Below are 23,854 nucleotides of genomic sequence, written 5' to 3' on the forward strand. Positions count from 1 at the left end.
ATACTACTAATAATAATGATAATAACAATAATGACAATAATGATAATAATGATACTCATTCTGATAGATCTGCTTCAACCAATCAGCATGAAGCCCTTAATTGGGTCAGGTGTGAAAGAGCAGAGCTGAAACAAATACCTGCAGGACGGGCGGTCCTTGAGGACTGGGTTGGGGAACACTGCTATAGAGCACTTTTCAAAATTTATAGAATACTTGACAAAATAAAATGAAATAAAATCAATAAAATGAGTCATAAACTCATATAGTTTAAAAAAAAACAATAAAATATATATAATAAAATAATAAAATAAAATAAATAATAAAATAATAAGTATAAAAACAATAAAAGCCATAATACAGCCTGTAAAACTCAACTCAAATCAGGAAAGGCTCCCTGATAAAAGGATGTTTTAAGAAGCGACTCAGCCAACCTGAGTTCGTTGGACAGATGTGTCCGTTGTGTGTGGCAAATTTCCTTCTAGAGACGGTAAAATTATTTTATTATATTGTATATAAGGCTGAAAACTGTACAAAGCAATTCATAAATATAGAGCTTAAACGAAACGGGGGGCTAAGTCCAAAGAAATCTGAAATTCTGAGGAATACATAGATAATCGATTCATTCTAACAGCAAATTATGGTTCGATTTATTCAGTTTCCATGGAGCAGTGAAGGTCTTAAGCATCTTCTGACGTTTGTCTGACCTGGAGTGGGAGTAGACCTCCACTCTGTCCTGGTGGATCTTGACAATCAACCAGAAGTCTGGCATCAGCGGCGACTGGCACTCCTGCTCATCCAACGTGGGACTCTCACACTCGGAGTCACTGCTGCCGCCGTCGTAACCTGCAAAACACACACACACACACACACACACACACACACACACCGCACCACCACGATGTAACCCCATCAGCATCAGCACCATCGTCAGCAGCAGCTGTTCTAACATTTAGAGTGATAACGCTCCAGACACTTCATAAAGGGCCGCTTGAAGTGAAACCATGCGGCAAAAAAAAAAAAATGTTGATTTGAGTTTGTTCTTGTCAACAAAGAGTTTGATTTAACTGACACATACGAGCTAAAAATACTGGAAATCAGTTGCTGTGAGCCCAAAAAAAAAACAAAAAAACAACAACAACAACCTCAAAACAACGTTAATTTCCTGCTGTGTCATTATCGAAACAGGCATCGCTATCATCATGACTATTACGGTGAGCACAATCATTACAATTTCAATTTACAGTTCAGGCATGAGCTGATGCTCTTGTCCAAAGTGATTTGCAGAGAAAGTTTCATTTTTACATCACCATCGTCACACGCGACCGACTGAAAATCAGGAGTGCAAAGGTGTTCGATGCGTTCCAACATTCTTGCAGTCATTACGACCACGTAAGAGTGACGTGCTGGGAAAAGAAAGCGTGTAGGAGCGGCCAAGACAGATGAAGGGAATTATTTCTTTTCATTCTTAGGAGTGCAAAAGAAAGAGAAAATGGCTCCGTTTATGAGACGGTGACATGAGGCCGTTCGTTGCCGCCGTCAGCCGCAGCGGCGTACACGACCCTGCCCGAGAACTAACGCACCGAAAATGATTGCATTATACTGCAAACGGCTTATGAAACACACTTCCTTTGAATATCGGTGTCACTCCGGGGAGAGCAGCTCTGTAAATGGCTGGTTAAATCATTCCTCAGTCCTTGTATGTAATATCATTATGGAATTAAATCATTCCTTAGAGCGTTTTCAGACCTGGCTCGCTTGTGTTTTGGTACGAATCATCCCTCAAGTTATTACACCGTTACGATTTAGTTCAGTTGTGGAGCTTTTTCCACACACACACACACACACACACTACCAAATGACGCCGAACCATGGGGGTGGGAACATAATTATGACCAAAATTTCGGCCCAAAGAGGGATTTGTCAGAAAAGTGACTCCCGAGCTCTTTTGATACTGACATTTCTCATATGGAGTTTAAATTAAAGAGAGAGCCAAAGGAATCCAATCAGACTTGCAGCACTGAGGGTGACAACGACTTTAAATTAAAAATCAGAGGAAGACAGTTTTCATTACGAACGTCTTGTCTAACTTGTGTGGTCAGTGATTTCAGGTTTAAAATGATCGGAAAGTGGCTCAACCTGAGACAAAACCAGTAAATGTGATTTTTTTTTTTTTTTATTAAGCTGAATATGAAGTTTGGTTGGACCCACACATAATAACTCAGTGAACAGGGGAATAAATTAGGCCTGTTGAGACTACAAAGTTACTGAAGTTAAAGGCAGCATGAATAGGATTTTTTTGTGTGGCAATATTGTATCAATAAACGGATGCCAAATATTGATATTCGATGAACAAATGCAACATTTCTGACAGGTTTTTATGGGACAGTTGGTCAGTTTGTCCCATTTTGCGACAAAGAAGACTTAAGTGAGATGAACAGAATGAAAACTTGATCTTATTAGATGAAACAGATGCTGACAAAGTTTTCCTTTGGGGACAGAATTTGCAGCTGAAAAAAGTTAATAAATCAACTGTGATTGCAAAATGTTTAAAATTGCAATATTATCGTATTACAACTTAAGTATTGTGATAATATTGTATGGTGGGGGCTCTGGTGATTCCCATCCCTGCTGCTCATGTATATTTTTCTGCTTTTTTTGTTAATTCTGTATTTACTTGTCATGATTTTGCCTCCTATTGGTTGTTGCAGCGATCTAGGCGAGGCCCACAGCCACACTGACTGTTTCTAAAGACCTGCTGTGGTCGAAACATGTTGGCTTTTTTATGATTTAGCCACTACAATAAAGGCTTTTTAATAATTCTTTCCTTTTTGGAGTGCGTGGATTGCACTTAAACTCATGTAATCTGTTCAAATTGGTGATATCCACCCACTGTCAGCCTTGATTATCTGTGTGGTAAGCTGCTAAAATCAGGAGAGCCACACTGAAAAAACAAGGTGAACATGTAAGTGCAGCGTCCTCAGCGGGGAGCCGCTGCACGATCAGCCGTAAAGAGACACTTCAAGGCTCACAACAGGCCCAAGGACGGCGTGGATTCATGAGAGATTTCACCGAGCACATGGCCCATGACACGCTCTCAGAGGAGAAGGTTTTCTTCAAGAGACACTGCAAGACGATGTCAGTGCTGGCAGAACAGCTCGAGGCGGACCGTGAAGAAGGCTAAAGCTGTGTGGTAACCTAGCTCTATTCGAACACATGCACACAGGCACATACAGTGTCTATGTTTTTAAGGAGTTTCATCATGAAATTATTTTAAACGAGTGCCTTGGACTTCCCTCATACTGACGTGTGATGACTGGAAGTGCGACCTGACTGACAGTTTCAGCCCCTAGAGGGCAGTGCAGCAGACGTTTCCTGCTGGCGTTGCGTGACTCTTTAAAGAAATCGAAGTGTTTTCAGTGTTTTGGAGTGAATTGCCAACTAACAACGTTATTATCGTTACAGAAAACTAACAAAAAAGTGAAAGCTAGTTTTGAAAACGCATTTATCCTAACTGAAATAAAAATTAAAACAATGCTTTACAAAAAAATGATAACTGACTGAAACTATATTGTGTGTTTACAAAGCAAACTAAAATTACAGACAAAAGGTCTTTAGTGTTCGTTTGTCAGTGTATTTAGTTGTTAATCTGTCCTTAGTGAATATGTTTTTTTTTTTCTGACCTCTTTGAATCTCGCCCCGACAAATACCTCATATTACAAAAAAAAAACCAAAGACTAAAACTAACACTGAAACGAATAAAAGGGAAACTAAAAGTAGGCATTTTCAAAAAAATAAAAACCAAACCAGCAAACCCTCTTTAAAAACGAATTTGTTGTCTATCTGTACGCTTGAGTAAGGTCAATTACTTCCCATACACTCTTTTAGCAAAGGTCTAGGGAAATAGAAGATCTTTGTCGAGTTGTAATGAAATGTATGGTGAAGATGGATGTTTGTTTAAATTTGATATTATTATTTCTATTATACCTACTCATTAATTACGTTTTGTATTGTAACAGGCACAGGGTGTTTCACTTATTCACATATAAAAAAAAAAAAAAATGTATATATATATATGTCATCATTGTTTGACAAGAGAACTATGTAAAAAGATGAAAAGCAAATGATGACTACAAATAAAGTATTAAAAAAAAATAAATAAATAAAAACGAATTAAAACTGAACTGAAATTGGAAGCCAAAGTCAAAGCCAGATAAAAATAAAAATGAATGAAATAACCTTGGTGTGGACTTGACCTTGGCCTTCACTTAATTTACCAGGTAACGTGTCATTTCAGGCGTCAGAGCAACCGAATCGGTCTCTGAATTGATGAGAGAGACGCAGGGCGGCTGTGAAATTAAAATGAGGACCCGTGCAGGACTCGCAGATCCATCTTCATTATCTAAACCAGCACTTACCCAGCATATCTGAGTCCAGGCTGCCTTGGCTGGACACGACACTCTGGACCCGACTCGGCCTGAGCTTCCCGCTGCCTGAGGAAAGAAGATTTGATATTTCCATCATAAATAAGACTGAGCCCGGGCAGGATCCTTGTCACAAATCAAAGCATGAAGAGCAGAGCTCCCTCGGATCACGGGCCCTCGGGGCCTTTTTCCCGCCCGAGGGGATTCCTGAGACAACTACACATCAGCGTTGAAACAGGGGTCCCAGAGAGAGCAGGAGATGATAATGTCATGTATTATTCTGTCAATGCCGAGCGCTGCCTGTCACTCCGGGCAGGAGGGGAAACTACCTGGGGGCAGACATGTGGTAAACCTGCAAGCTCAGTCGAGGCTGGCGCTCGTTCCTCGTTAACGTGTCAGCATCTGCCATCATTTGCCATCAACACTCATCCCCCTAACAAACTGCATCAGATAATGTTAAATCACCAGCTTGGCAGAATAGACAAACACAGATGTAACAGCCAGGCTCGGTCTTATTATGAAATACCGCCTCAGTATTAAATGTTATTACATCACCATACCTTCCGCTGAATCTATTATTTCTGTTATTTTTGCTTGAAGGAAGATTCAGGTCTCACATAAGTCTACATAAGTTTGGGGCACAAAAGGAAAATCCAGCGCTTTACTTCTTTAGATGAAACGGCTGTAGAAGTTTTCTGGTACTGAAAAATGAGGGTTTTGTCAATTTTTTTTTTTTTTTTTTTTTTTTTGCAATGTGATCTCTTGAATATTACTTTCTCCTTGTTGTGGTTTACTATCAGATGTAGGATGTCAGCAGAGGAGAAATTACCAGCGTAAAACAGACCACGTTCTGGAACTGATTCTCTCTTTTTTTTTTTCTCAATCAGTTGATTCTTCATGTAGCGTCTGGACAATAACAGTCTCACAAACGTCTGTTCAGGCTTTCTGCTTTCTTCAGTGCCTACGACTGACTGACTAACCCCTCCACAGCAGACCATAAATATTAATTTAGTTAGTCACACCTGTAGACTGGACTGTAAAATCAACTTGTGACACTGTGATGGTGTTGTGGCTCAATGAAGAATTAACTGACTGAGTGGGACAGAGTTTATGCTGACAACTTGTACTCAATTAATTTTCAATAAGAAAGTCTAAACTTTCAGACATGCTGTGTGGCTGTATTTTAAGATTATGTTCAAATTAAATCAGGTTATTGTTTGATTGAGTTCATTATGTCTTCTCTTACTTAGATCTTCTATGTATTTTCTTTTTTTCAGACATATAAGGTTTATTTATTTATCTTTATCTTTATCAGCTGTTGTTGTTTGGAAAACAACAACCGCTGATAAAGATGCGTCACACCAACACCCAGTGAGACTCTGATGAAGGCGGAAGTCAAACGCCGAAACATGTCAGGTAAATAAATAAACCTTATATGTCTGAAAAAAAGAAAATAGATAGAAGATTTAAATCAGGTTAATTTGAAAGTGCACTTTGGACATCCATCCACACAAAGCAAGCATTTTCCACACGCAAAAGCAGGGTTTTTCAAAAAAACGCATTTCAGTGTTTGAAATTGGAAAAAAAACAACTTTTCTGGCGTTGTAGTGTTGATGCAGAAAAGGGTCGTAGGATTGTCCTGTGATCTAGACTGCAGTCTAGTTAGGTTGACCAGATGAGAATGAGTAAAATTCACAAACCAAACTATCTTTTTATATCAGGGTCCACCCGGCAAAATCATTTCAAATGGGGATCCGCAACAAGAAAACTAAAAAAAAAAAAAAAACTGTAGGATTCTGTGCTAATCTCTGAATTTCAGAAAACAAAATGTTGCCATGTTTGCTTTGCTTGTGGTGCATGATGCTTGCTCCTGTGTTTAAATCAGGTGTAAATAAATAAAGAGGTTCACACTCCACACTTGCATGTTGCATGTAACACAGGTGACATGGTTCACAATGAAAAGAAAAAAGCATCCATGCTTGTTGAGTGCAACCCTCTTTATTTATTCATCCCTAAGCCCTGAACTTGTCTGTGCTGCATCAAATGTGCAGGTCCTCTGGGTGAACTCACTGTGGGTGGCCGACTGCATGGACTCCGCCAGGCTGACCGTGGAGGGGGTTTTAGGAGGCGAGGCGGGCTCCGTGCAGTGCTCAGTGCTGCCGGCGCCGGGCTGCAGGTGGGGGGTGCTGGGCTGGAGGTGGGGCGTGCTGGGCTGCAGGTGGGGGGTGCTGGGCTGGAGGTGGGGGGTGCTGGGCTGCAGGTGGGGGGTGCTGGGCTGCAGGTGGGGGGTGCTGGGCTGGCCTCGGTCGCCCGCCGTGCTGACGGAGCTCTGGGAGCCCGTGTCTTCTGCCTCGGGCCTGGCTGCTCTGACCGGCTCGCTTGGCTCCGGCATCGGGTCAGCGCCGGCATCAACAGCAACATTAATGGACTTCTTCTCCTCACCCTGCAGTGAGAAGGATTTAAAGTAATAACCCATGACACCATCATGAATAAATACATGTCCATTTGCTATTCAGTATCAGTACTGTGCTATGATTGATACGGCACAACACTGGATCAACCTATCAGCAGTTCATGAAAGCTTTCATTTTTCATATTTGCTGTACTAAACAGTGGAAAACCCTCTGGTGCACAGAAAGTGCAGAGTGGGGGAAAAAATAGCTAACAGGTAATTTAGGCTCATCTTCAGTGATAAAGTCTTGTTTTTCTACAAACGCTGCCAATAAGATGAGATAATCCCACTTGTTTCCACACAGAAACAAGGCAGAATAAGGCAGATCAGCCCTCTAGTAACAAGAAAATGACACTTGATTTAAGAATATTCTGGAAACAGTTGATTAGCTTTGGAAACAAGTGGAATTATCTCATCCCACTGGCAGATTTTTTTTTACCTTGTTTGAATTAAAAAAAAAAAAAAAAAAAAAAAAAAAAAAAAGATTTTAACAATGAGAATGAATCTCGGTAAAATGGAGATTTGTGCAGTGTAGCAGAGGTTGAACTGAACGCCGAGGCTTTTATTCTCATCCTAACAAAAAACTGAAAATGCAACAGAAAGAGATAATTTAAGTCGGCATTACAGAAAATAATAAAAACAGCCATCAGACCGGGAAGGCTGAATGAAATCAATGCTCAGCAAGCAGTATACACAATGAGATATCTGTTTCACCTTGAAATTTGGGTTAAACTGTTTTTTGTTGTTTTTCTTTTTGACAAGATGTTCTCATTCCCTCACCATTTTTGCACCAAACATGACACAAAAAACAAAACCAAGGATCACAAATTACCGGTTTAAGGTCAGTGCATACAGGCTTTTTAGTCAAGACAACAGTCAGACAATACTGATCAAATCTGGCTGCTCTGAAAGGCCAAACGTAAATATTTGACTTTTAAGCTGAGAGATGAGATTCCTGCTGAAGTGAAATGACAAAATGAAGGCTATGTTCACCCTGCATCCTGCAGCCTGCCGGTCACTTGTATATGAACAGTAAAGAGAGGTGGTGACCAACCTCGCTGTCTGCCTCCGTCAGCCGGGCCTCCATTTCACTCTCCAGCACCTTCCCTGCTGTGGTTTGGTGAGACAAAGCCCTGGTCACCTCCTCCGCCTGTCGTCCGACTGCGCCGGAGCTGGCCTGCTGCGTCGGGTTTGCCGTGCTCTCCGACAGTCTCTTGGTGGCCTGAATCCTCTGTGGGTGCAGTCGACTCAGGGACATGTAGTAGAAGTTTTCCTTTTCCCCGTTCAATACATAACCGGAGAAAGACATCCTCCGAAACTCCTGTGGAGAGCAGGTTAGTCGGTATATCATACAATCACATCAACAGTCTACTGGAAGCGAAGTGGTGGGGACACTGGCCTTTCGCTCAGTTTATCCATTACCTAATGAGAGCACTGGCATAAAGATCAATGTTATCGTTTGTCGCTTGTCGACTGACTTGTTTTATCTAAAAAATGAAACGAGGAGCTTGAAGTGGCTTTAAAGCTAAACTGATCTTGAATGGTAAGCAGCTTGGTCTGGCATTTTCTGTAGGAAATTAGTAATATTTAGTAATGTTTCATGCACGCCTTCAGCTTCTAGTGGACAGGAGCGTAGGGAGATGGGTCCAACAGGCAAGAAAAGAAGATTTCTGCACAATGTCTTAACACTTGCAATCAACATTTCTGTCAATGCATAACTTTGCAGGGATCTTCTTTTCTTGCCTGTTAAACCTAGGCCTTGTCAAAAAAAAAAAAAAAGACAAAAAGCCATGTAAAGCCTTGCCTCTTCACACAGCTGAATGTTTGATCTGTCCAATAAATAAGTATGTTTTGTCCAGTCATATCAAAAATAGTAGTTCAGACAATATTGTTCAGTAAAAAGAGTAGAATGCATCATAACTGGTATAGATAAATGCATATAGTATTTTTTTTTATTTACTGATGTAACCAGCGGAGTTCTGTTGACACCAAAAGTCAACAGGACTCAGATTTACCAGTAAAACAAAAACAGCGTGGTTCCTCTGTCAGGCTCGGGTGTCCTTACCTCTTTGAACTTCTCCAGAGACTGTTCAGGGCCAAAGACAAACTGCAGCGGGACGTCCTCACTATGACAACGCCGCCGACCGCTGGAGCGCAGCACATGGTTGGCTACCTTCTGCAGCGTGAAGGAGTTGATGACCCGAGAATGACGCAAGGCAGAAACAATCTCATCTTCCAGCAGCCAGCGGATCTGAGACAAAAAGGGAGAACAAGGCAAAAAAAAAAAAAAAAAAATCCTGATCATTGTTGCTTGACTGAGCATGTACAACAGTGGGCAGAGTGACTGATTTAGTGGGTAATGACCTGCAGTCAAATGACACTGAGGATAATCTTGGTAACATTTAACATTAATTAAATGTTTCACCATCAAAGGTTTCATTAACGTAACAGCTAAACCAAGTATCAATTCTGTTCTCATTCAGAAAATATGGAAACTTCATTTTTCATCTTGATTTTAATGCAGCTTATGGTTTCTACACATGCTGCATTTCTCACCTTGTTAGCTCATTTTTCATGTCTAGAAACGTACAGGAACTCAAATTACAGAAACAAGATGCTATAAATATGCAAATTCCGGTATATATATATATATATCTATATATCTATATCTACAGGGTTTCCGCTACATGTAATTGATCGTGGCGCACCGCCACGGCTAAATAAAAGCCGCCACGGCTTGGGAATGATGATTTTTTTTTCTTTTCGGGTGTTAACACAATTTAAAGTATATTGTATGAATGACCTGTGAAAACGACCCTACATACACACATAGCATATATTTGCGCACATATACTTACTATGATCAGAGTTTTAAATGATAAATTAAATATCACGACATGTTACACTACGCCGCAATTAATTTTATTTTGAAAACGCACCGGAGTTATCACCCGCCTGCTTTGTGCTACTGCTGCGCGCTCAAGAGTGGAGGCGGTAAAAAGCAGAGGGAGAGAAAAGGGCGAGAGCAAGGTACCTAAGCAAGATTAAGTTTAATCCATTTTTTGTTCAAGCCTGTGAAAACGACCCTAATGTTATTAATGTTAACATTGCATTGCGACCGACAGTAGGGCTGGGCGATATGGACCAAGTCATATCCCGATATATTTTGGCTGAATATAGATTTAAGATATATATCCCGAATTTTTTTCCTTAAAGTGAGAGCAAATGTTCAGTCATAGTCAAAGCCCAATATGACATGACGGGGCTGGAGCTTTTTCGGGTTGTGGATGGCTTGCGGCTGGGGCTTCTGCAGTGTTCCTGGTAGTATTTGGGGGGCAGGAGCTACTACAGGAACGTCCTCTGGCTCAGCCCTCTCACCTGCCGTGTCTCCACTTAGAGGGCCGAGTGAGAGGACGTTCCTGTAAAGTTACCGGGCGGCTGCGCGACCATGACCGGGGCATCAAAATGCGTGTTGTTAAAAAAGCCTGTTGTTAGCGTTAGCTAACGTTCCCTAAAGCTAACGTTAGCGTCCCTAAAAATGCCGGCTAAAAAGTGTGTTGTTACTGTTAGCTAACGTTAGCTAGCACGTTAGCGTTAGCTTGGTAGTGTTGGCCGTGTTGCTAGGGGACGCCTAGCGCCCGGCTGTTTGCTTTCTGTTGATACCACATCGCGCCGAGAGTAAATCCAATCAGCACCAAGTAAACCCCAAGCCCCACCCAGGAGTTTTTCAGGGCTGCTCAGAGTCCCTACCTCGAGGCAGGGCCGTTTTTTAGCCATTTGGTTAATAGTAAACTGTAAGTCAGAGATGGTTTGGTTTTTCTCAATTTACCAAGTTCCACTCACTTTAAATTGTATTTATGTGTAGGTGAAGACAGACCTGAGGAACAGGCTGCAGGGGGACCATCTGGCAGATGCATGCATGCTGCTCAGCATCAATGGGCCACCTCTGGCTGAGTTGAACTACAATAGAGCCTTAGAGCTCTTTTTCAAAAAAAAAAAAAAAAAAAGATGAAGTGCTCTCAGCCAGGCTGCACACTGTGCCAATAATACAGTCTTGCAATATGTAGCAATGTAAATAAAGTATTGGTCCGAACGAAACTCTGTGTTTCTGTTACATTCTAACACATTTGGTCCGGTTGGCTTGGACCCCCCCCCCCGGTGGGGACATAATGGTTGGCCGTGGGGGGGGGCGTCCACCTCAGCACCACAGTTTCAAAAAATCCTGGGGGAAACCCTGTATATATCTATATATATATATACATATACATATATACATATACATATATATATCTGTGTGTGTGTGTGTGTGTGTGTGTGTGTGTGTACATATATATATATATATATATATATATATATATGTGTGTGTGTGTGTGTATATATATATATATATATGTATAAAAACAACTTTGGAGGAAAGTGATCATTCACAGTCATGTTGCTGTGAAGAATCTTTTCCAGTGGTGCTCACCAATTAATTAAAATATTACAGAACATTTGGACATGAATAAACAGTTAAAGGTGTCATTTTTTACAAGTTGTGAACATTTTAAAAAAAAAAACAGATATTTTGATCTGAATTCCTGACCTGTTTGGGGTCGACATCTGTCAATATTTGGTTTTAGATGGATTACATTTATAAAAATAGTCTTGTTGGGAGGCTTTCCTTTTTTATTATTACACAGAGAGCAGAGGAGAAGAGATAAACTAGCGCGACTGTAAATGACAGTAAAGCACAGCACAGACTCTCACACTGAGCTGAAATTAAAAGAGCGCACATAAATTAGGTAAATAACATAAATAAAACATTTTGTTTTGTCCGTGGGGGTGAGGGGGTCCTGTTGGTAGGGGAAACACTGTGTCCTCCCTTAAACACTGTACCACCAAGATCAAATGTTGTCAGTTTTTTTGAAAAATGATCCCTCTGACAAAATCAGATCTTGTGGAGGATGTGTGAGGATTTTTAATTTAAGTTAAGTTTTTTAAGTAGTAGTATCATGAGATGCATAAAATAAATTCTATCTATAATGAACACAGCCACCCTTGAATGATCTGCATCATCAAGCACACCATCCACCTCAAACTGTTAAGATGTTTGTTTGTTTTTTGGTTTTTTTTGTATCTGTTTTCTCTCCTGGTGTTTTTTTTTTTTTTTTAAACTTCAGCTGCTCTGCACACCGATCACTAAAACATTCTCAGCCCATCCTTTCCACTGGAAATCAGGAAAAAGGAGCCGGTGCTGCAAAAAGAAGTTTCTGGTGGACATGCAGTCTTACACTCACACAACCTTATGAAGCAGAGCTTTCGCACGGCTGTGTGAGTACCGAATCTCAGGGTTTGCTGCGACTTTTGAATTTGTTCAGAGCAGACAGTGCAGGCAGACAGAAAGTTATGCTCGGGTAAAAGAACATGCCAGAATAATGCCAATGAGATGCCCATCTGTTCAGAATTAGCACTGCAGAGAATTCAAGGGGCAGCAGAGACTGTGAAGCACCAAAACCAGAAACAAAGGCAAGAAATTTTATGTTGAGACTCGGGTGTGCATTTGACTAAACTGTATCTCCAGTTGGTAAGCATCAGTTTGAAGGAAATATCTATAGTTCATATTAAAAAAACAAGATATTTTGATTTGATGTATCCCTTCATGATGTGAGGACTTTATTTCTCATTCTTCCATGGAAAATGTGGACAAGACTCTACTAACAGCTCTGACTGCTTTCAGTTATGAAAATGCAGAGTAATCAATATGGATGGAGGGAAAAATCTGTTCTCACATAGGAGTTCATGTGTGTTAATTGCCATACCAGTGATAAAATAACTGAACAAATGAGAAATAAACTCATTCTAGGTAATTAATTAAGTTGTTTTTAATGCTGTCATTAGTTGTGGTAGTGCTGTTTTGGTATGTGGTCGCTTACATGAAGAGCAGTAAGACTCACCTCATCCATTGTAGCCAGAATGGCTAATTTGTGAGGAACTGGAAGTTTGGACAGAGGATCCCCAGAGACGCTGCGAGGAGACAAAGCAGACAAGAACTGAGCAGACATCTCTGTTTGCTGACATCAGAATCGGAGTCAGAATCAGCTGCTAAAGGCCAGCTCGATATTATCCTTTAGATGAAACTCACCCATCGATGTTGGCTCCCCTCAGGCTGTCCAACACCGCCATGAGCTCCTCATCAGAGCGGTAGGAGGAGGGCTGTCCTGGAGACCGGTTCAGTGACACACTGCTCTCTGAAGTGTACCTGCAGAGAAACATGTAAGCTAATGTGACACTGATGCACCCAGACGTTTTCATCCTTACTGTTTCTGGGCACCAAACTCTTAAGACCTGCACTCTCACACTGCAAAGAGCACGGCCAACAAGCCACCAGATTTCAATTAACTTCACTTTGAATGTGTTTCCCTTTGTCTGTTGCCACTGGAGACGGGACATAGCTAACAAGATAACACTTCATTAGCGTTATCGGATGAAATCGCTCAAGTTTGGCTGCAACAGAGACCTCCAAAAGTGAGGTGTTGAGAAGCCAAACCTGTTGTTCCTGAGCCCAAGACAAACCATGCATCAAATTTTTGTTACGTTAATCTGTTGGGTTTGTGATGAGCGACGCCCCCAAAGGTCAGCACTTCTTCTGTAGCCCATGAGCAACCTTCCCTCCAAATTTGGTGGAACTCTAAGCATCAGTTTGGAAGTTATGTATTTAATATTTGTGATAAGCCACGCCCACTACCAGACCCCATTTTGGCCAAGGGTTGCAAAAAGTTATACACTTTCCTTTGCCTATAACAAATCCTCCCACTAAATACGGTAGAAATCCAAGCATCCATTTGGACGTTATGCAAGTTATGTGTGACGAACAGACGCAAACCGTTTTATAGTCACCTGTCTCTGATTTGCTTATTTAAGTCAAGTTACTGACTCACGGCTTTTTGCTAACATTCACTTACCTATTGTGATGGAATTCGGCCATGGCTTCAATCTCCAGAGGCAGCGTCAGGACAAAAATATCTAATGTGACTGACAGCTCATTCAGATCCACAGACTGTAAGGCTTCGGCGTTTTCAAGGCAGGAAATAATCTCACCTGCAATCACAAAGCAGAAATCAGCACTACAAAGACGTGAAAGGATAAATTTGAGTGTGAACTTCGCTGCCATTGGATACACACCAGCACTAATTTATTTGTCTTAAGACAAATGAAGACAAATTTCACCAGCAAGGGGCACTTTGCCGGCAGGAATTTCAGACACTGCCAAGGTATTTAATTTAACTTGACACAATTATAGGATATATTAATGTTGAACAGGGGAATTATTTGAGATTGTGAACAAAGTCTATGAAGAATCAGGTGTGTTTTGTTGCCAAGTATCGAGGCTGTACTCACCAAGACAAGTAGGCAGCGTCTGTATGGGCATGGACCCATGGGAGCTCTTCATGTTGACGGAACAAGTGAGATGAACAAACAGCGGTGGCATCTCTAGCTGTGGTCCCTCTGGCTCCAGCAAGGAGTCTCCCTCCAGGATGCTGAAGGAATCCTGGTCCTGGTTGACAGTGTTGGAGTCTGAAAGCGACTGCTCCTCAGCATCTCCCTGGGACTTGGCGCCAGGACACTCCTCATACTCCACCTCCAAATCAGTGTCACTCTCCATCACAATGCTGCAGCCCGACACATTTTCTGTGCACAGGAGGAGTAAAAATTGTCCAGCTGTTCTGTGATACACTCACAAAACTCCAACTAGCACTAAATAAATCTGATCTGACTTGACTTTAGGTTTGCTATTTTTCTTTCAAACGAGCTCTGTCAGGCATTTTCTGTATCTGCAATTCAACTGTCTGAAAATTGGCACATTACCACTGTCAGTGGTTAACACTGAAATTGATGGGTGTCGCTAGCTGCGAGGGAAAATACTTCAAAGTATTTTGCATAACATGATAAGACAACGGCTGGCGAAGAAAATTTTTATAAAGCTGAAAGGAAAGGAAAAGAGTGAATCCTTTAAACAAAAGGCTCACCATCTTCAGTAGCTGGCTCAGCTTCTGACACCATCTCTTCACTGTGTCTCCTCTCTTCCTCCCCGTCAGAGTCCTCCTGCGGAGAAAAAACAAACTATACAGGCTCGAGTCTCACCAGCAACACTCAGGTGGGCATGGTTCCTATTTCATGGCCAGGGTTACACCTGTCTTCTCAATCCGACTTCAGCAATCAGAACTCACATCATTTCTCAACTCAGGTCGCATTGATCCACACGATCCTTGTTTGTGACTTCTGTGGTCAGATAAATTAAAATGCAAGAATCTAAAGCAATAGAAAAATGTTACAGGCTCTGTCTTTTGAGAGCACAGCCCACAACAGACAGAATGATATTATTTGGCACCCTTATGGTCCCAGTGGAGCGGGAGTTCCAGGCCCAAGAATGCAGCCAACACTGGTAGCAACACTGAGAAGCCTCTGGGAGGTTTTTGGCTCTGGACTGGGTGAAGAACTTCCACATGCAAAGGCATATTTACAATTTTTTATGCCTCAAGCGCCAACACCACCCTCAGCAGCAAAACACCCACCTTTGAGCCTCCGTGACCACGCTCAAGAGGATGGCCGTGGCATGGTAGTTTGCCAAGGGCTCGTGCTACTCACACTGCTATCAGATCTGAGCTGTGATTTCTGTCCACATGTAACTGAGATCCAATAGCAATGCGAGCCAGGCCACTTCAACATGTGGGATTTCAGAATAGATCTAAATGCAGCCAAGATCCGTCCTGAAAACGTGATTGAATATGCAAGAATGAAATGGCAAGTGTAACTCCGGCCCAAGATACAGCTGACAAACACTCTGCCCAAATTGGCCTCGTCCATAACCAACCCTCCATCCTGCATCTGAACACAATACAACAATACAACATCCACTGATCTTTCTAGAGATCATTTGAAGAAATACAAATGCTCAAAATGTGTATTTTCTCTCTTTCAGAATTATAAATCAGAATCAGAAATACTTTATTGATCCCCAAGGAGGAATTGGGTAATTTTGTCCTGACTATCAAAAAAAACAACAATGTAGAGAATCTTGTGAGACAATCGAGTAAAATGACATGCGACACTGCCCTAACCTGGCTGACGCGGTGGTGAGGATTCTTTGATCTATGTCAGAGAACCCACGAAAATGAGGTGACTTTGTCATCACAGGACTGATCATGATTGGATACCCAAGTTCAAAACTTGTTCAAAACCCAACCTGGTTGGGAAAGAAGTAAACGCATCTTCTCTCCCCTGAAAGGCTCCCTTTAAGGCTTTTTGCTGCTTTAATCAGGTTCTCTGAGACTGATGCAATAGCTTTGTCCAAACACATTTACGTCCTGTCTGTGGCTGTCTTATTCACTACTTCCTGTAGGATGGGAGAGCCATAAAGTGAGAGGTTTTACAAAGTTAAGCACTGGTGTAAAAAATACTCATGGGCATGTAAATTATTTTTAATGTGGCAGCCAGTCACTATGCTGCAGCTGCATTGGTTGCAAATAAAGGAAGACAAATCCATAGTTCAAAGATGGGAACCAGTTTGAGAGCCAGAAGGTTTACAAGGTTTTAGAAGGTTGGAGTTTAAGTCAAGCTGACCAGTATCCAAAATAGCAGGTTACACAAAATACAACCTTGCAAACTTACCTCTTTCTTTTGTGATGGCGGGCAGTAGAAGAAATAATGCGGACAGGAGGGCACAGTTTTGAAATAATGAGATCCGATCTCCATGAATTTATCCTGTTGAATGGACAATGTTTTTATATTTTAGTAAAAACCAATTCCACATTGTTGATGTTGCATTTATTTACCTATCAATAAGATTAGAGTGCACAATTGACAGAATGATTAACTTTAAACACCAGCTTTCCGTCTGGGTCACGTCCTCTCAGCTAATGCATTTCTGCTAATTAATTTCTTTGAGACCAGACAATTTGAATTTTAATGAAGACATGATGTGAAATTCAGAGCAATACCTGTATTATCTTGTGCAGATCTGGACACATTTCGCAGTTCTGCTGTGACTGAAGCAGCGACAGAGGAAACTCTGGGATCTTGGCCATCTTTGGCTCATCCAGGATCAGTGGAGATGCAGGAGCGGAGAACTTTCCTCTGGATTCAGCTTCACTGGTGTCCTCCATTTCAATACTAGTGCCAGACATAACAGAGTAAACCAATAACAGCAGCTTAAGTTGGCCTGTAAGTCAAACATCATTGGAGCTGAATAAACTGGTGCTTGAAGGTAACACCAAACCCATGAAACAGAAGTATTCAATGTTGTCTTATCTGATATTATAGAAGCAAAGACATTTTGTTTGAATGGAAAGAAATCAGTGTTTTGGGTGATATTATCCGCGTATTTTTTTTTCTTTAAAAGTCAAGGCTGACTGGGTGATGGGAATATAAATGAGAGGAACGATAAACACAATTTCAAGGTTTGCCTCAAGTACTGAGGAACTATGAAAGACAAAAAAATGACACTGAATTACGATACTGCCTCACGCTGTGAAAGTACTTGGCACAGTTTATTCTAAAGAAGCTGACCTCCTTTCCAATATGAAAAAAGTTGACTCCTGTTCACTGTTGTGTTGTGGTTGAATGTGTTTGGTATCCTCAGCTTGGTTAACAAAACTGAGCTGCATAGTATTATTCAGTCAGCAGGTTCAACAGGGTCAAGCTGCTCCAGCTATCTCATATTGACAACAAGCAGAAAGTGAGGAAAGCCATTCTACAATGCCCTGAACATCCTTTGAACAAGCTGTTTGAGCTTTCACCCTCAGGGTAGAGATTTACACGCCCAGTGGCTGAAATAAAAGCTCCTATGTTCATTTGTGTATACCGCCCGAAGAATGTGAAATTCTATGAATTAGAGACCTGATTTGATGGTTATAAATATGCAAGTCATTTTTACTGTGGGGACTTCAAACGTCCTTGGGTTTTAATGTTTGTGTTTTTGCTCTTTCACTTGACTGCAAAAAGAACTTCCCTGGGAATGGAAAATAAAGTCACTCATGAGCTGATGAACACTTGATCTGTTTATATCTACATAGCTCTGGTCCCCCGCCACTTTCATCTCCATGTCAGCATGAACAACTCAAACCACTGAAGAAGAGGAGCTTCACGCTGGCACTGACAACAGCAGTGAAGCATAAACGTTTGTACTGTTACGAGCCACTTATCTCTGATTCGTACATCACGGTGAGCATCAAAAATTACCCTAATCTTATCTTAGACTGAATCCCACCTGGATGAGGATGCCATGGCAGCCCTGTCAGCCAGTCCCTCCTCTTCAGCCTCTCCAATGATGAAGGTAGCAGGGGTCCTCGAAGGCCTTGGATTCGCTCCCCGTCCTGGAGTCTCGTTGCGTTCCCTGAAGACTCGGATGTGGCCGCAGAGGGTCTGCAGGAAGGAGGTGATGTCGATCTCCTGCAGGGACTCTTCACAGTAGTCCATGGCCATCAGGACATCCTGGGAGCTGATGCTATAGGACTGCTGCAGACTCCGGTAGACACCTGTACACACCAGAAAGCAAATCAGATACCAATGCTATGAAGCTACAGAGGCTGCAACAAGTGGGTAAATCCTACCTCCCACTGTGCAAGATGCAATGCACCCAAGATTCAATTTCCAAGAGCAGGAAGCTCGGCCAAGTTTTCTCTACCCCAATGTTTTGGAAATGCCATTTTCTGGTGTCACAACAAAATAAATGCTACACAGAATTACTTTTAACATGCTCAGTTTTCATAATCAGGGTCAGAGGGCACACTTAAAACAAAATCTTAAAAAAGCATCGACAGCAAGAGGGCATTCAGTGGAGCGCAGACATCCACCAAGGGTGCAGCTGGAAGTTACAGTCACATTTGTGCTAAAGCATGGCTTTTTCGGTATTTATGTTTTTATAAGACACGCCCCTTTCGGATAATTAATCGGGAAGGTCCCTGAGCCATGAACAACCTCCCCACCCGGTTTTGTGACGTTAACTGGACGTTTGCAGAACTAAGGCTGCACTGCCACGCCCCATTTAAGCTGTTTGGTCTGAAAAGTTAATCAGTTCTTCACTGGTCCATAACCGACCTTCCCATCAAAGTCTGGACAAATTCATCCGTGCTTTCTGAGTTATGCTGCTGACAGACGGATGGACAGATGGACAGGATTATCACATAACCAACAGTTGGAAAGATTCACCTCCTTGGCAATTACCAATATGGGTGGAGAAAGTGAATGAGAAACAGCGTATGTCCTGATGAGGGGTCCTTGTGACTGAAAGCTTGGCTAATTAAAATACTTTAGAAACTTGCACGAGTCTGAGTATGCCAAAGTTTTCTTTTTTCATTGGAGTGACTTTTTACTTTAGGTAACTTCAGGCTAAATTGTACGTTGTGTGTATGGCAAGTCCGTCCTGGGTTTCTCCTAAAAACAAATCTCGTGAAGAACAGACTGGTCACCTTTGACATAGCTCTGGTGGTAATGCTCTTGCAGCAGGCTGCAGTAGTTGGCGAGCTCCTTGTGTTTGTGAGGCTGAGCCAAGAGGTCAGTCCAAGAGGAAGGACTGTTGCGGTCCTGAGACAATGACCTGCCGGGGGATAAAAACACCACAAACACAGGAAAAAAAAGACACTTTTATTTGACAAGCCTGATTTAGCCACATCAGCCATAAGAGGATTTTATATTATTCAAACAAACACAATCTCCTTTCCCAATGACTTATATAGACACACACACTCTTATCTCCAGTATGAAAATGTGCAGTGGCAATTAAACATACAGAGAGTACTGTTCAATGTAATGCTAAATAAGCGTTTAGATGGCTGTGGCCCAAATTTTAACAAGAAAATTCAAGGTCACAGTAGACAACAAGCCTGTGAAGGACAGTTTAAGCTCCACAGCATGCATTTTAAAGTATAAAATTTGCAATTCAGAAATGGATTTAATCCAGGGCGATAGCAGAGGAGACATGAAAGAGGTGAAAAAAAGACGTTATCCACCAAGGGTTGTGCCTTTGCAACAATTTATTTTTGTCCATGTTATAATGTAATGTATGGCTACCCAAGAGAAATCAAAGATGCTGCAATCCAGGCAATCAACTGCAAAGCTGCAGTCAGAGCAGCAGTTATACCAGCTGTGACAGAACTACAGCAATCTGTTTCAGGTCTACCTTATTGCAGCATGCAACAGGGTGACAATTAAAGCGAGCAATTTTCAAATTAAAAGTACCATATCGATGGATAGTTTTACTCAGTATTTCCTAACCACAGACACACAACCTTGTACAGTATCAACACCCACAAGGCGGAGGAATAAGGCTGAAAAAACGGTTTGAGACACTCCTGAAATACATTCATATTCCTTGCATTACCTGCAGTTAATGAAGCGTCTCAAGGCATGTGGTCAGTTTAACTCACTCAGTTTCACCAAACACAGCTCGCTTGGCTACGGGAAAATACAGTAGACTCTAAAAAAAACAGGATGTAGGAAAAAAACACTGGATGGAATCCAAGACTAAAATTAGACTGAGCCCCAGATTCGCAGATACTGCTGTTGAGTTTTTTGTCCCTCAGGTGATTAAGCTAAAAGTTGTCATCTCATTCACTAAGAAACTTATGCACGTCGAGTTGTGGTGCAAACAAAACCCTAGAACACAAGCAAACTGCACCTTTCATTACCAATTACCAGTACATACTGCATTATGTGTTTCAATTTTATTCCACTGAGGCAGGCAGTCCTACGCCCCAAAGCAATCTTTAAAATTTGGGTTCTTGTTGGCTGATCAGAGATTCTGGGATGGAAAACTCTTCCTTACTTTCCTGAACTGCTGGCAATACTGGCCAAATTCTGACCAGGATCTTTTATGTTCCATCGCAATTTTGTTGGAGCTGACAGAAAAGTTCCCCCAAAAATGAATGCATGTCCACATCAAACTTCACCAGCCACAATCTCGACCTGCACTGCCTCACATATATAAACATACATATAATTTAACTATTCCTGACAATGACAGGCATCAAGAAGTTTCATTTTTTGACCATTGCAACATGGTAGTTCTCCGCTTACTGCACAGAGTGAGTAAATAGCATGGCATTCTGCAATGTTTCCTCTGTAATTTTTGTGCTGCTGTGGTGCTTTGGACGATAATTCTAGTTTTGTCCCGTATCTGTCGCTGTTTGAGTCTAAGTTATGTTTCAAGTTGAGAGTCTCGTGTCAAAGATGTTTTTAAATCATAATATAATCAGTACCTCAGAAACACGTTTACCAAAGTGGTGGTAATTTTTCTTGCTGTGCTAAATGGCTGCAGAGGAAACACTGCATTATGACTGGTCATTTTGTTGTTATGGTCTGCGCTCCTCCCTGCACAAAGCTTTATGTGTGAAGGGGAACACGGATTTACTGTGTGTTGTGTTCAGTGTGTTTCAGCACACCCTGTCAGGAGTGTACCCTCCCTCCTGTACATAGCAACACAAGCCTGGAGAAGAATGAGAGAGATGCCTGCGAAGGGAAGATGGATCTTCAAGCCTGCTAGAGATGAAAAAAGCAATACTTCCCCATTCTGCATAGGACAAGCGATGTCCTAAGGCCTAAAAGCCCTCCAATGAAAGCTCAACAGCACTTTGCCAGAAAGAGAAGGACAGGAGAGACAAAACCGAGCACTGCTACCTGAACTTCATCTGTTGATACATCTCCCAGGCTTCAGCATCTTGAGGTCTATTCTCACCCATGGAGACAACCAAAGATGGACATGTTAATACAGACCACTAAACCTTGGGACAATCATGTGAGGACTACAACTGACTTCTGAGAAAATTCAGGAGTCATTTATATGATATAGTGCTGGTAAAGTAATCAAACTGAAATTTAACTTTGCAAATATGGTGGGGTGCAGAGACACCACTTCCAAACAGCAAAGACCAATTCTGAGTACTTTATCTTATTGGAAAGTTAAATATTAGCTGAAACTAAAAGTCAATAACCTAGATTCAGTATGGACTCACAGGGCAAAAACAATATATGATCTATTTTTCATAAACATGTTGATTCAAACACTTTTTTGTGCAGAAATGGCAGAAACTGAAGTTGTTTCATTCTTACAGGAGCGTGGCCATAAGCTACTAGTTTGAACTTTCACTTTCAAGTTCATTTTTGTGAACTTTTGTGATTGGAAGTTTGGAAAATTTTGACAGAATCGGCTGAATAGTAAACACTCTCACCTTCATAAAACAGAAACTTCAATTATGTTGAGCAAGGTGCTGAACTTTTCCAGTGGGTAAGGGAGGCTTTTTAAAGGTATACCCAAAGAGTATATATTTTGTATTATTTACTCAGCCAAAATATTGAATGCCAACAAAAAAAGAAAAAAAAAAAAGCAACATAGAGCAAAGGTTCCAAAAACTGCAGCCATTTTTCTTAGCATGGAGTTGACTAGCAAGTTCTTATATCATATATCATGTGATCCAAGTCTTGACTCTCCATTCATATGTTCAATAAGTCCCTAACCAATGTACTTTCACTAAAGTGTAGCTAGCATGACTCAGTGAACTAACTGAGGCAGTCAACATAACCAATGGTTGAGGAAGACTTCAGGAACAAAGCACAAGCCCGAGGCATCTTTTCAATTCGGGGAATGAATCCAATCAGAAATGAAGGCAGTTGTGGAACCTCAACCTTTGTTCAAACCATCGTCAGACATTCAAGACACTCCAGCTGAGCAAATTATACAAAACATTAAGTATTTAGGAGTCAAATTCCTTTATAAACATATATTTTTCCCAGCTACCTGTACTGATGCAGCCTAAATAAACAGAGCTTTGGGCCCTGCCTTTGGATTCTCCCTATGGACGAAGCCATTACCTGAAGAAGATGTCCCTAGGTTGGCGGCTGGAATTGGGGTGGACGAGCTGCTCCTTCAGAACGTCCAGGGAGCAGTTGTAAACGTAGACTGGACACCTTAACTGGCTACCATCACCGGTGCTCTGCTGGGACACCTGCCTGCTGAAGGTGATGTGGAAATCCTTCTTCTGCGGTTCAGAAAACTGCACTCCCTCTTTTTCTCCCAGTTCTACAAAAGGCCCAAGGAAAGAATTAGGGAGGCAGTGGTCTCAGATGGAGGATGAAGTTTCTACGTCCTTCTGTGGTTAATATTCAAGTCGCTGGTGCTGCAATCTGTTCAGTAATCCAAAGGTAATTCCTTAAGAGTGCATGCATTGTTAACGTCAATAAATAATTACCAACATTAATTTTGAGACAGTCTCAGAGTTTGGAACTGATGTTTTCAGATTCTATCTAAACATTTTCAAAAAGCATGTTTCTCTCCAGCTAGTCCACCACATTTTATTTTCTCCCCAGTATCAGTAAGGATTTATGTATAAATTATGCAATTCTCCTCAAAATCCAATGCATAAATTAACTGGATGTGAAAAGAGCTCCAGCAGATTGATCTATACTTCTGTTGGTCCTTAAGAAATTCCTTGAGGATTATTTTTATATTGGGAAAGATACCTATGTTGTTATTTGGATGTTGCTCATGAATTAGACTCAAATTGCTTTAGTCTTGGTGGTCTTGAACACAGTCCTGGTAAACAGCATCGTTTTTACCTGAGCCTGGGGTTCCAGTCTCTGTCTCAGACACCCTGCTGTCCCAGCTGTCCTGGTCCAGCGTCAGGCAGTCCATCTGGCCCTCCGACCGCGGGGAGAGCACAGGGGAGCGGACTGGGAGGGGTCCGCTGCTGGAGCTCCTCCGCAGCCTGCTGGCCAGACTGAGGCCAGACTCGGACCTCTCCAGTCCACTGGTGGAGCCAGACAGAGAGTCAGCCTGCGACTTATTGCTGGGAGTAAGAGTGTCGTCCTCCTGCATGCTGACATTGCTCTGAGGATCTGTATCGAGGCCTGAGGCCATCAACATCAGAACGTCTGCAAAAGAAACAAAACAACAAGTTGAGGCAATGCTGGTTCAGCTTCATCATTTTATCCCTAAATCCTGCTTAAA

General features: G+C 41.7%; 1 protein-coding gene across 2 annotated transcripts in view; it reads right to left on the reverse strand.

Moving 5' to 3' along the window:
• The window catches only part of szt2 (SZT2 subunit of KICSTOR complex), a 156,002-nt gene that overhangs the window by 102,404 nt on the left and 29,744 nt on the right, over positions 1 to 23,854 (reverse strand). For both annotated transcript variants that reach the window (XM_030048953.1, XM_030048952.1), the window contains exons 25-41: positions 23,464 to 23,778; positions 22,720 to 22,927; positions 21,529 to 21,576; positions 19,323 to 19,450; positions 18,122 to 18,389; positions 16,854 to 17,025; positions 16,525 to 16,617; positions 14,883 to 14,958; positions 14,254 to 14,544; positions 13,818 to 13,953; positions 12,998 to 13,114; positions 12,810 to 12,879; positions 8,939 to 9,124; positions 7,928 to 8,194; positions 6,492 to 6,864; positions 4,416 to 4,490; positions 705 to 843 (exon numbers count right to left, since the gene is read on the reverse strand). In XM_030048953.1, coding sequence (XP_029904813.1) covers positions 705 to 843; positions 4,416 to 4,490; positions 6,492 to 6,864; positions 7,928 to 8,194; positions 8,939 to 9,124; positions 12,810 to 12,879; positions 12,998 to 13,114; positions 13,818 to 13,953; positions 14,254 to 14,544; positions 14,883 to 14,958; positions 16,525 to 16,617; positions 16,854 to 17,025; positions 18,122 to 18,389; positions 19,323 to 19,450; positions 21,529 to 21,576; positions 22,720 to 22,927; positions 23,464 to 23,778 — 2,962 coding nt within the window. The remainder of the gene's footprint in view (positions 1 to 704; positions 844 to 4,415; positions 4,491 to 6,491; positions 6,865 to 7,927; positions 8,195 to 8,938; positions 9,125 to 12,809; positions 12,880 to 12,997; positions 13,115 to 13,817; positions 13,954 to 14,253; positions 14,545 to 14,882; positions 14,959 to 16,524; positions 16,618 to 16,853; positions 17,026 to 18,121; positions 18,390 to 19,322; positions 19,451 to 21,528; positions 21,577 to 22,719; positions 22,928 to 23,463; positions 23,779 to 23,854) is intronic.

The sequence above is a fragment of the Myripristis murdjan genome, chromosome 4, assembly GCF_902150065.1.
Source record: "Myripristis murdjan chromosome 4, fMyrMur1.1, whole genome shotgun sequence".
NCBI classification, from domain to species: domain Eukaryota; kingdom Metazoa; phylum Chordata; class Actinopteri; order Holocentriformes; family Holocentridae; genus Myripristis; species Myripristis murdjan.